This window comes from Branchiostoma floridae, chromosome 11 (genome assembly GCF_000003815.2).
Source record: "Branchiostoma floridae strain S238N-H82 chromosome 11, Bfl_VNyyK, whole genome shotgun sequence".
In the NCBI taxonomy this organism is placed as follows: Eukaryota; Metazoa; Chordata; class Leptocardii; order Amphioxiformes; family Branchiostomatidae; genus Branchiostoma; species Branchiostoma floridae.
The window spans coordinates 20,915,075-20,927,957 of record NC_049989.1 but is presented as its reverse complement, the minus strand read 5'-3'; the positions used below and the strand labels follow the sequence as shown (position 1 = coordinate 20,927,957).

Genomic DNA, 12,883 nt, shown 5'->3' with positions numbered 1-12,883 from the left:
ATGCTTTAAGACGCTGTTTGCTTCGTGACGGACATTTTGAGCTGTGTCTGGCCAAGTGTCGCACCTCCTCACAGGTAAGGCTCACCTCTCACCTGCTGTAGGGAGGACAGGTGTAACACCTCCTCACAGGTAAGGCTCACCTCTCACCTGTCGTAAGGAGAACAGGTGTTGACCAGGTGTATATGGGGTTCCTGGTACAACTGATGGTGCTACCTGGGTAACCCATTGTATTTTGTTGCTGGCAATTCTTATAAATGCATGGCTAAATCTGGAGTTTTGCTTACCAGCCTTTTTAAAATAAATCATAAATGAGGATTGATACACCAAGTCAGGGATAAACAAGTCCACTAGCCCTATTGTCCAGAGCAAGTGAAAGTGCTGTTAGGGCAAGTGCATATCCTACCCCACTTGTCCGATCGGGCAAGTAAGATTTTTCCATTGATTTTAGTGCAATTTTGATGTACTTGTTACTTTTTACAGTCATGACATCAAGCAATTGTCTACAGAGAATTCCATTGCTGGAAGTGAAAATGCAACAGTGACATTTGAATTTTGGGCAAGTGAAAAATTGGTTCGGGCAAGTACATTTTTTATGTGCTTGCCCAATAGGACAAGTGGATTTTAGAAAACTTGTTCAACCCTGCAAGTCTTAGAAAATGTTGACAAAATTTTCTCAGACACTGATTTGATCAGCTTCTGTGCTTACTAACTTGTATCCTATATCATAACATTGTGTTCAGTCTAAGTGAATGCTTAAAAAAAACTGAGACTTTTGAAACTGTATTTTAACCTAGGCTTTTGTAGCACAAAAATATATATTTTTTTTTCAGTGTATTACAACATGTACATGTAGGTCTAGTTCAACATGTAGACAACAAGATGGTCTTCATTCATAGATATTTTTTTACCCAATTGTTTTTGCAGAGTGTGCAGCATGAGAATTCATATCGCGACCCTAAAGCCAAGTTTTGTTACGGAGCCGACCCACCACATCTCCAGCCTGGCAGATAGCCCTGGCCTCTTGCCTTAGCTAGAAACAGTCTCTATAGCTCTCATTTAGTGTATATGTTAAATTGTGTATTGTACAAGGCCTTTTCCCTCACTAGCACCACTCTGATGCGTACATACTAGTAATTGTTGAGTGTACATGTCAAATTGTGTATTGGACAAGGCCTCTTGCCTTAGCTAGAACCAGTCCCTGGTGTCTACATGCTAGTAGTAGTACTCTCGGTGTACATGTCAAATTGTGTATCCTACAAGGCCTCTGCCCATAACTAGAACCAGTCCCTGACGACTATTTACTAGTACTCATTCGGTGTGCATGTCAAATTGTGTATTGTGCAAGGGCAGGCCTCTTCCCTTAGCTAGTACCACTCTGACGTCTACCTACATATTCATTCGGTGTACATGTCAAATTGTGTATCCTACAAGGCCTCTTCCCTTAGCTAGAACCACCCTGACGCATACATTCTAGTACTTATTTGGTGTACATGTCAAATTGTGTATCTAATTCTCCCAAAGCCTGTTCCGTTAGCTAGCCCCACCCTGCCGTACTCACGCAGTGTCTACGTGACCCTGGGTATCTTTCTGGTCCCACCAGCTGTGTTAAGTTTAGGGGGGGCCATTTTCGCGCTGTCACAGTTGATGCCCGTATTTTGTATAACAGTCGTCAGAGTAGCGATCTTATGTATGCTACAGTATTTGACTGTTATGGTTATAACTGAAGACTAGTCAGCGCTTGTTTGAGGAGACTTTTTGAGGATTTTTGTTCGTTTTTTCTTCTTTGCGAAGCCTCGGGTGGAACGTTTATGTAAATACTACAGAGGCTGTTTGAACTACCTCCATGGAGCTGTATTTTTGGACTTGATAAGCGAGGGAGAAGCCCAAACATTCCTGAGGAAAAAGGGCGTATGTTATTATTAATTAGACATATAACCAGTCTCATTCCTATGTTACTGTCACACGAAAGTGTCAACATCCTTGTATATGTATAGTGAGAGTTTGCAATAAAGTCCTGTTACCTGTAGTAGCTGTGTGTGCCGTATGTAATATTACACTGAGTACACAGTGTATTGACAAGATATACAGGGTACCTGAAAAACAGATTGTGTAAACAAGAGTATTTGGTATTTCGGTACCCTCGTATGTTCTGAATGCACACAGAGTATTGAGTTTGTGTAAAACAAGGTTTTGTAATCCAGAGTATTGGTGCAAAGTTGTACAAAGTGTGTTGTCAAATTGTACTTTACATAATACACCAAACAGACTGTGGATTAGCAAACTATATTGGGTGCCTGTAAAAAAAAATTCTGTCTGTAACCCAGTTACAGAGTATTTGTAGCACCCTGAAGTTTGCTCTGATTGTACACAAACTGTTAGTCCGTGTAGAAAAAGAGAGAAAAACCTACTGTACGTTGTGAACCCTGAAGTTTGCTCTGATCGTACACAAACTGTTAGTCCGTGTAAAAACAAAGAAAAAAAGCTACTGTACGTTCTGACGCTGAACCAATACTAGTTGTTGCTACGTACCGGATCATGGAGCGGCTGAAAAGCGAGGACGTATCGGACCACCGTCCGTTCGACCAGGCGTGGCTTGACTCGTGTCTACAGGAGACGCTCCTCCCGAACACGCCCTGGCAAAAGGTGAAACTTTCTCGTCTTTTGGGTTTCACAGCAGGGCTTTCACCAGTGTCAGACATTCTGACACTCAACAGAATTTTTAAAACTGTGAGATAGAAATTCTGCAATGTTCTGATGAAAAAACTAGGATGTCACCATTAGAAAAGCTTTCAGAGTTTAAAATGCAGATGTTTTTGATGCTACCACTAACCAGTCCATTTTGTTCAAAGAGACAAGACTGCATAGAACAAAATTAGTTTTCCTGATAATGGTGATAAATCGAGATGTCAGAAAAAAAATGTGACCAGCTGGTGAAAGCCCTGCTCTGTCATCTTTCCATGGACTATTTCTTCTGTCTGAGATTTTTCTCTTTTCTTTGCAGTTTGAGGTTGAATAGAGTCCAGACTTCCTCTATGCTGTCTCCACACTTCTTCTCTGTAAGGCCTTTCTCCTTCTTTTCTTGCACATGACTGACAATATTGCTTATCTTAAAAAGATTTTGTAGGACTTTCATGCAGTGTACTTTTTTTGCCAGATCTCGTCTAATGTACATAATGCTAATTGATAGATGCACCTTTGGTTGTTCTTAGATACATGTACTCTAGATTGGGTTTTCAGAAGTACTCAATATATGTTCAATGTGCAGTGTAAAGTTTACTTGGTTGACTACAGTATGTTTTGCCTAGCCTTTTCTGATAGTGGAAGCTGTGAGTGTACATGTATATTAATACCATAACAGACTGCTCATTAAGCAAATGTGCAATATCGTGTTCCCAGGTGCAAGAAAAGATAGGCGAGCGTTTTGCGCGGCGGATTGAGAAGCAGCTCAACCACAGCGACCGGAGACAGATGATCTTCGAGCTGCTGGGGGAACAGTTCGTCGACAAGTTCTTCCCAAAGTATCCCAACAACCCAACTCTCATTGTAAGCTTTTGTTTTTATTTCTTAAATTGAAATTTTATCTCATAGATGTTTATTGAACCGTGACAGTAGAAAACTTGTGAAAAGTCCTGCTGTATACCTTCTGTCTGTTAAGGATTAAACTAGATTTCTGTTGTACAGGATGAATTGAGATATTTTCTTCTGTTTTCCAAAAAGAATTGAGATTTCTGTTTCCAAGGAAGGATTGAGATCATTTCTGTTTTCCAGAAAAGAATGAGATCTCTGTTTTCCAGGAAGAGATGAGAGTTCTGTTTTCTGTATCAGAATTTTCTGTACCGGTACCCACCCCTAAGGGAGAGAGATTTCTGTTTTCCAGGAAGGAATGAGATTTCTATTTTCCAGGAAGGATTGAGATAGATTTCTTTTTTCCAGGAAGGGTTGAGATTTTTGTTTTCCAGGAAGGATTCAGATTTCTGTTTTCCAGGAAGGATTGAGATAATCTTTTATTTTCTAGGAAGAAATGAGATTTCTGTTTTCCGGGAAAGATTGATATTATAGATTTCTGTTTACCAGGAAGGATTGAGATTTGTATTTTCCAGGAAGGGATGTGAAATCTAAATCCCTGTTTTCCAGGAACCCCCTGCGGTGGACCCCGCCCGTAAGGATGTGCTGAAGAAGGAAGCGCAGGCGTGGCTGCAGCAGCAGCTCTACAAGGCGGCGCGAGACGTCGGCTGCCAGCGCGCACCGGGGCAGGACTACCAGGCCGACACCGCCCCCGAGATGGTCGAGTTCGTGGAACACACGTACCAGGTGTTCTACACTGGCATGGACCGGCAGCTGGTCATAGAAGACCAGGTCAGACAGGTGAGTTGGTGTTCCATATGTACCAGGTGTTCTACACCAGGTGAGTTGGTGTTCTACCACATGTACCAGTTGTCCTACACCGGCATGGACCGGCAGCTGGTTATAGAGGACCAGGTGGGACAGGTGAGTTGGTGTTGCACTTGTACCAGGTGTTCTACACCAGGTGAGTTGGTGTTCTACCACATGTACCAGTTGTCCTACACCGGCATGGACCGGCAGCTGGTCATAGAGGACCAGGTCAGACAGGTTAGTTGGTGTTCCATATGTACCAGGTGTTCTACACTAGGTGAGTTGGTGTTCCACACCTACCAGGTGTTCTACACTAGGTGAGTTGGTGTTCCACACGTACCAGGTGTTCTACACCAGGTGAGTTGGTGTTCTATGTGTGTACCAGGTGTTCTACACTAGGTGAGTTGGTGTTGCACAGGTACCAGGTGTTCTACACCAGGTGAGTTGGTGTTCTATGTGTGTACCAGGTGTTCTACATCAGGTGAGTTGGTGTTCCACACGTACCAGGTGTTCTACACCAGGTGAGTTGGTGTTCCACACGTACCAGGTGTTCTATACCAGGTGAGTTGGTGTTCCACACGTACCAGGTGTTCTACACCAGGTGAGTTGGTGTTCTTCTCAAGGTAGGCTTGTGTTCAACAGCTACCTTGTGTAATACAGCAGGTGAAGGGGATGATTCTCAAACACCCTCAGGGTTCTCATTGGGATTTTTTCTTAGCCCGTGGGGTATCTTAGCACACTTAAGCCTTGTGGTATGCAGCACAGGCCTGAGCATTGTAAAGGGTCTGGGGGTATCCTCCCGAAAGTTTGCAACCCGTAGAAACACTTTTTCCTGAAATGTGTGGGCCAAATTTTATGACATAAAGCCAACATTTTTTACCTTTGTTACAAAAAAAAAACCTAACACAGCATATGGGCCCAAATCATAGCTTAAGGGCTCCCGATGCTCAACTGTGCTGGTGAGATCCTTGACCTTAGTTAAGACTGAGATTTGTAGCCTTGGCCATTTCTTTTATTTTTCCTGAACTGCATTTACAATGATGGTGCTATTACCTTTCAGGAGGAGGAAGAAAAACCAACATGGAAGAAAGACAAAAATTCCCGCCGACCCAACAACCACCAGCACGGGGACGTGAAACGACAAGGTAACCTGAAGCAGCCTCTAGGTTCAAGAGACACCAGCAGTTTATCCATGGTTGTACAACTGCCTGGAACAGTACATCAGATTCTGTAGCACTTCAATGTTCACTTATTATATTAATAACACTGAAGAAGTCTGAAGAAGTCTATCTTTGTATTTACTGTAGACAATTTCCTTCTGTGCAGTTTGGTTATCCTACCGTTTGCATGTACTTGCAGATTAATTTTTGCTTAATGTAGAATAGTGTATGTATTTATTTAGACTAAAGTGTTTAGTGACTTGCCATTCATTTAACCCGTTAGTATTATTCATGATTGTAATTAGATTAACTGATCATGATTAGCTTACAGATTGATTTTTGAATGATTCAGTAAATGATTGAATGATAGATTGATTTATAGATTGATTGATTAGGCCACACCAATTTTATTTGTTGTTGCTCGGATTTCCCTACCTTATTTTTTCCGATTTGAAAAAAAAACCCAAAAAGTTTTCAAATTGATGGCAAAATTTTACTGCCTCTCCTTTCTCAAATTAACTATGGGTCTCAAATTCAAGTAGCTGTACGTGCCTATTTTGGACGGTACGTTTATCATTTTTCTTCAAACTTTGGACTTTGCTACCACGGACCCCCTAAATGTTAAAAGTTGAGGTTTTCCTGTCTGATCTCTCCTACACCCGACTTTTGGAAAAAATTTTTTTTTTTACTAACTGACCCAATTTTTTTCTGAAAAATTGTCAGAAACAACAAATAAAATTGGTGTGGCCTTAATTGATTTAATGACTGACTGATTACTAGTAGTTGTCTGTTTGGTTGGTTGATATATCGATTGACTTACTAGTATTGATTGATTGATTGATCCCCGTGCCCCCCCCAGACCGCCACTCCACAGCCCGGCTGCAGGGGGGTAAGCCCCCCCAGTCCTGGGGCCCGGCGAGCGACTCCCTGGGCAGACACGTGGTCGCCATCTTAAGGAGGGACCCGAGACGTCTTCAGGAGGTATGCAGCCGGCTCCTGGGGAAGCAGCTGCCGGGAACCTTGAGGATGTACGTCTGGACAGATGTACTGATGAAGGAGGAGAGGAGGAAGATTAAGGACCACTCCGTGTAAGGAGGGACAAAATTATGCACTTGAAGAAGCTGTTTTTGTGCTTTTTTTGTTTCTTGTTTCTAGTTGTTTCTTGTAGAATTTAAGTTATGTCTTTACATGCATGCCACAGCGGTTTTATGTGTCAGTTCTGAGATGATACTACAACTGGAACATGAACATAGAAACAAACAGAACATAGAAACGAACTTAAAGGGAAGTCTGTACCTAATATCACAAAAACATGTGGTTTTCAGGAATGTAGTAAGGTTCAAGTTTTCAAGCAAAAGTCTGTAGGTACAAGATGAAAACAGGAGACTAGGAGGAAAACTTGTATCATATTATATCCACTTTCAAAAACTCTATTTCGCCATTCATCTTTCATTTCAGCATAATTTCTAAAAGTCCAAAAACTGAGAAATGAATTGGTTAGGCCTTATGTATTAAACTGAACAGATTTTCTACACATATATGGAAAAAACTTTGAATAGCAGCCAACAGGTAACTTTACTTGCAGGAATGTGGAGAAGATGTTGCGTGAGCTGTTTGGACGGGGGATCGTGCAGGGTGTCCAGGCGCTGAAGCTGAAGAGTGCCACCAGGTCCCCCATCTCAGGCCTGGTGGAGAACGCTGTCATAGAGGTATGGGGTTTAATATTCAAGCTGCTAAAGCCGGGTTCACACGTGCGCATATATGCAAGTCTGTTTGAGGTCAGTATGGACTTCTTAGCCTCTACCAGGCTCCACAGGTGCTGGAAAAATACCGGTAGGTGAAATTGGGAAAATATAGACATATAACATGCCAGAGGAGTTAGCTGTCCAAAGAGTATGGTTTGCGACCAGCTAATTAAAAAAATATAACTCCGCTGGCATGTTAATATCTGTCTATATTTCTCCAATTTCTGTTATTTTTCCAGCGACCCGTAGAGTCTATTCCATACGGACCTCATGCGGAATTGAATATATACAAATGAATGTATGCAGGTGTGAACCCACCTTAAATTAAGGTAGCTGTTTGGGAACTTTGTATTGATTCTGGGGTTAGGCATCAGGGTGTTGCATATCAGGGCTGGTGGAAAAGGCTGTCATTGAGAACTGTTATACACTGTAAGGCTGATCAGATGTGAATTAGGATTTTACCATGGTCAGTACAGTATATACAAAGTGTATATCGATATATAGTGGCCTGCACTTGTGGCTACTGCAGCATACATGGCATTATAGGACCACATGGCTGTTATTACCACTTTGTGGTGGTCCCTTAGATTTTAAGTTACCCCCAATGATGCATTTGAGCATTAAAAATCCTATAGTCTATAGTATTTACTGCCTGTCTACTGTGCATATCTTCATGAACTCGTGAGTGTTTATCACAGAGAGGTTTGACCACTGTTTGTTTGTTTGTTTGTTTGTTTACAGATGTATGACCGAACCCCCGGCATGCAGGCATACAGCCAGCCTGAGCAGCTGAAAGAGGCTGCGCGCGTCCTGAATATACTCTACACGTACGACCGCTCCTACGAGCCCTACCTCATCCACTGGCTCTTCCCACTGCAACTCGTCTACACCGACGGCTCCAGCCTAGGTTTGTTTGTTTGTTTGTTTGTTTGTTTGTGGAACATCCTGTACACATACGATCACTCCTACGAGCCCTACCTCATCCACTGGCTCTTCCCACTGCAACTGGTCTACACCGACGGCTCCAGCCAAGGTTTGTTTGTTTGTTTGTTTGTTTGTTTGTTTGTGGAACATCCTGTACACGTACGATCGCTCCTACGAACCCTACCTGATCCACTGGCTCTTCCCACTGCAACTCGTCTACACCGACGGCTCCAGCCAAGGTTTGTTTGTTTGTTTGTTTGTTTGTTTGTTTGTGGAACATCCTGTACACGTACGATCGCTCCTACGAACCCTACGTCATACACTGGCTGTTCCCACTGCAACTGGTCTACACCGACGGCTCCAGCCAAGGTTTGTTTGTTTGTTTGTTTGTTTGTTTGTTTGTTTGTTTGTTTGTGGAACATCCTGTACACGTACGATCGCTCCTACGAACCCTACCTGATCCACTGGCTGTTCCCACTGCAACTGGTCTGCACAGACGGCTCCAGCCAAGGTGTGTTTGTTTGTTTGTTTGTTTGTGGAACATCCTGTACACGTACGATCGCTCCTATGAACCCTACCTGATCCACTGGCTCTTCCCACTGCAACTGGTCTACACCGACGGATCCAGCCAAGGTTTGTTTGTTTGTTTGTTTGTTTGTTTGTTTGTGTGAGGAACATCCTCATCCACTGACTGTTTCCACTGCAGCTGGCTTACAAATGGCTGCAGCAAATGACAGGCACACCACACCGACACAGACACATACACACCACACATAGACAAGCCAAAAACCAGGTGCTCCACTGCTTTTGGATGTAACAATTAACATTATGATATATAATTTTTAAGACTTGCACACACACATAGGAGCACCCGTATGAGCTGGCCATGTACCTGAAGCTGTACAGTTATAACTGTGTATAATTATGTATATTATTCCAGTGTATAATTATGTATATTATTCCAGTGTATAATTATGTATATTATTCCAGTGTATAATTATGTACATGTATATTATTCCAGAGGAGCACCCGTATGAGCTGGCCATGTACCTGAAGCTGTTATTATAACTGTGTATAATTATGTATATTATTCCAGTGTATAACAGTGTATAATTAATTATATTCCAGAGGAGCACCCATACGAGCTGGCCTGTTGTTATAACTGTGTATAATTAATTATATTCCAGAGGAGCACCCGTACAAGCTGGCCATGTACCTGAAGCTGTTGTTATAACTGTGTATAATTATGTATAATATTCCAGAGGAGCACCCGTATGAGCTGGCCTGTTGTTATAACTGTGTATAATTATGTATGTTATTCCAGTGTATAACAGTGTATAATTAATTATATTCCAGAGGAGCACCCATATGAGCTGGCCATGTACCTGAAGCTGCTGGTCGACTCGCGCTTCCCGAAGTGGCCGGAGGTGTTCGCCATCGCCGAGCGAGTCATGGAGCGCCTGAAGCACGAGGACAGACACCTGCACAGGCACCTGGTGGAGTGCTCGCTCAAGAACGTCTCCTTCGATCCCAAGGTGGGCAACAGGTGTGGGGAAAGGGAGAGTGGTCTTAAATCAGGTGATGGAAAAGTGAAAGTGATCTTGAACCAGGTGTGGGGAATGTGAAAGTGATCTTGAACCAGGTGTTGGGAAGTGAAAGTGATCTTAACTCGGGTGTGGGGAAGTGAAAGTGATCCTGACCCAGGTGTGGGGAAGTGAAAGTGATCTTGACCCAGGTGTGCGAAAGTGAAAGTGATCTTAACTCAGGTGTGGTAAAAGTGAAAGTGATCTTAACTCAGGTGTGGTAAAAGTGAAAGTGGTCATGATCCAGGTGTGGGGAAGTGAAAGTGATCTTAACTCAGGTGTGGTAAAAGTGATCTTGAACCAAGTGTGGGGAAGTGAAAGTGATCTTGACCCATGTGTGGGGAAGGTGAAAGTGATCATGAACGCAATGTAGTTGAAAGTGAAAGTGATATTGAACAGGTCTGGAGAAAATAAAAGTGATCTTGAAACATGTGGGTTGATGGTGAAAGAGATGTTGCACCAGGTGTGTGATTTTGAACTAGTCTTCTTAACCAAATGTGGGAAAAGCAAAATGAATGAAAGCATCTTTATTCATGTGTCTTGGCTCCTACTAGGGATTTGAACCCCGAACCTTTAGGTTCAGGCCGGCAGTAAGGGGGGTCAGAAACCCGTACAGCCATCACCAGAACTGCTGTTGGAAGTTTTAACACTTTTTATGTCTAACTTCTTCAGGATTTCCTGGTACAGCTGATCCATAAGGAGAAGGAACAGGCTCAGGTCGGCAGTAAGGGGGGACAGAAACCTGTACAGCCATCACCAGAACTGCTGCTGGAAGTTTTAACAGTTTTATGTCTAACTTCTGCAGGACTTCCTGGTACAGCTGATCCATAAGGAGAAGGAACAGGCTCAGGTCGGCAGTAAGGGGGGGCAGAAACCCGTACCGCCATCACCAGAACTGCTGGTGGGAGGTTTAACAGTTTTATGTCTAACTTCTGCGGGATTTCCCTGGTACAGCTGATCCCTAAGGCAAAAGGAACAGGGTTCCAGGCCGGCAGTAAGGCGGGAACAGAAACCTGTACTGCCCCTCCCCAGAACTGCCGTTGGAATGATAAGTTTAAAATTTTTATTTCTAACTTCTTCAGGATTTCCTGGTACAGCTGATCCATAAGGAGAAGGAACAGGCTCAGGTCGGCAGTAAGGGGGGACAGAAACCCGTACAGCCATCACCAGAACTGCTGTTGGAAGGAAAGGTTTAACAGTTTTATGTCTAATTTCTGCAGGATTTCCTGGTACAGCTGATCCATAAGGAGAAGGAACAGGCTCAGTCGGGCAGTAAGGGGGGACAGAAACCTGTACAGCCGTCACCAGAACTGCTGGCCAATCCTCTCATCTTCGTACGCAAGTGGGTGGGCGAGGTAAGGGGATTGCTTACTTTTGTTCCAAAGTTTTCCTGTGTTTTATTTCTTTCTGTTCTGTTGTGATAGATATTGACTTATTGTTCTGTCAGTTGTCACGTTCATTTCCTTTAGCATGACAGACACCTAGTCTGTATAGCTAAGTCTGGGATGTGTGTTTGTGCTGTTAGTCTGGGACCAGGCTTCATTGCGGTGTGTTTGGTAGTGTGTGTTTGACTGTTGCAGGGTTTGGTTTGGTTTGGTTTGGTTTGGTTTGGTTAATATACAGATCTCCATTAGTGACTGATACACATGTATGTCACTATTCTTCCTGGAGTCCAGGTGATTTGTGGAGAATTACCAATTCTAGACGGAAGGATTTGCACATCACACGTGTGGGGGTTCTTTAACGTGCCTGCGGTATGTGTTTTATGTGTAATGGATGCCCAGGCTGTGCTGTTAGTCTGGGACCAGACCTCAAGGCGAGGTGTTTATGACTGTATGTTTGACTGTTGCAGGGTTTTGTGAGTGTCCTGGATGCGCAGGCCGTGCTGCTAGTCTGGGACCAGGCCTTCATGACGGACTGGAAGCACAAGGTGCTGGAGGACTTCTGCCTGGTGATTCTGATGCTCCAGAGGGACCTGCTGCTCCAGGCTACGGACTACCACACTATGAAAGGGGTAGGGCTTCGCTTATGTGGTTATACTCTTGGTATTTAATATGTAGGCATTGACTTACGTGTATATTTGTAGACATTGACTTACATGTATATTTGTTATACAATTATTGTAATAGTTACTATGGGTGTTGGGGTGAGGGTTAAGGTTAGTGTTTTGGCTAGGGTTAGGGTCAGGTTTAGGGTTACCTGCACATGTGTTAGGGTTGGGGTCTAAGAGTTGGGATTGGGGTTAGGGTTACCTGCCCAAGTGTAAGCTGTCTTACCCTACCTGCCAATGTGTAAAACGTGTGTAAGATGTTACCTTACCTGCCCAGGTCTAAGATGTTACCTTACCTGCCCAGGTGTAAGATGTTACCTTAGCTGCCCAGGTGTAAGGTGTTACCTTAGCTGCCCAGGTGTAAGATGTTACCATACCTGCCCAGGTGTAAGACGTTACCATACCTGCCCAGGTGTAAGGTGTTACCTTACCTGCCCAGGTGTAAGATGTTACCTTACCTGCCCAGGTGTAAGATGTTACCTTACCTGCCCAGGTGTAAGATGTTACCTTACCTGCCCTGGTGTAAGATGTTACCTTACCTGCCCTGGTGTAAGATGTTACCTTACCTGCCCAGGTGTAAGACGTTACCTTACCTGCCCAGGTGTAAGATGTTACCTTACCTGCCCAGGTGTAAGATGTTACCTTACCTGCCCAGGTGTAAGACGTTACCTTACCTGCCCAGGTGTAAGATGTTACCTTACCTGCCCAGGTGTAAGATGTTACCTTACCTGCCCAGGTGTAAGATGTTACCTTACCTGCCCAGGTGTAAGATGTTACCTTACCTGCCCAGGTGTAAGATGTTACCTTACCTGCCCAGGTGTAAGATGTTACCTTACCTGCCCAGGTGTAAGATGTTACCTTACATTTTGTACCTGCCAGGTGCTGCTCCTTGAGCCATGCCGACTCTACACAGCAGACATACAGTGGGGCTGGATACACCTACAGCAGGGTTAGGGTTAAAGTTATCTGCCCAGGTGTAAGATGTTACCTTACATTTCGTACCTGCCAGGTGTTGCTCCTTGAGCCATGCCGACTCTACACAGCAGA

General features: G+C 43.7%; 2 protein-coding genes across 2 annotated transcripts in view; both read left to right on the top strand.

The window, feature by feature from the left end:
• The window catches only part of LOC118426288 (UPF0454 protein C12orf49 homolog), a gene marked incomplete in the record, with an annotated part of 8,951 nt that extends 6,922 nt beyond the window's left edge, over window positions 1-2,029 (top strand). The window contains 2 exon segments of the mRNA XM_035835589.1: window positions 34-74; window positions 925-2,029. Coding sequence (XP_035691482.1) covers window positions 34-74; window positions 925-1,011 — 128 coding nt within the window.
• Window positions 2,030-2,535: 506 nt separating this feature from the next.
• The window catches only part of LOC118425367, a 32,523-nt gene continuing 22,175 nt past the window's right edge, over window positions 2,536-12,883 (top strand). Inside the window, exons 1-12 of the mRNA XM_035834175.1 lie at window positions 2,536-2,643; window positions 3,397-3,543; window positions 4,135-4,365; window positions 5,435-5,519; window positions 6,394-6,622; window positions 7,120-7,243; window positions 8,021-8,312; window positions 9,560-9,738; window positions 10,869-10,940; window positions 11,079-11,141; window positions 11,639-11,800; window positions 12,846-12,883. Coding sequence (XP_035690068.1) covers window positions 2,536-2,643; window positions 3,397-3,543; window positions 4,135-4,365; window positions 5,435-5,519; window positions 6,394-6,622; window positions 7,120-7,243; window positions 8,021-8,312; window positions 9,560-9,738; window positions 10,869-10,940; window positions 11,079-11,141; window positions 11,639-11,800; window positions 12,846-12,883 — 1,730 coding nt within the window. The remainder of the gene's footprint in view (window positions 2,644-3,396; window positions 3,544-4,134; window positions 4,366-5,434; window positions 5,520-6,393; window positions 6,623-7,119; window positions 7,244-8,020; window positions 8,313-9,559; window positions 9,739-10,868; window positions 10,941-11,078; window positions 11,142-11,638; window positions 11,801-12,845) is intronic.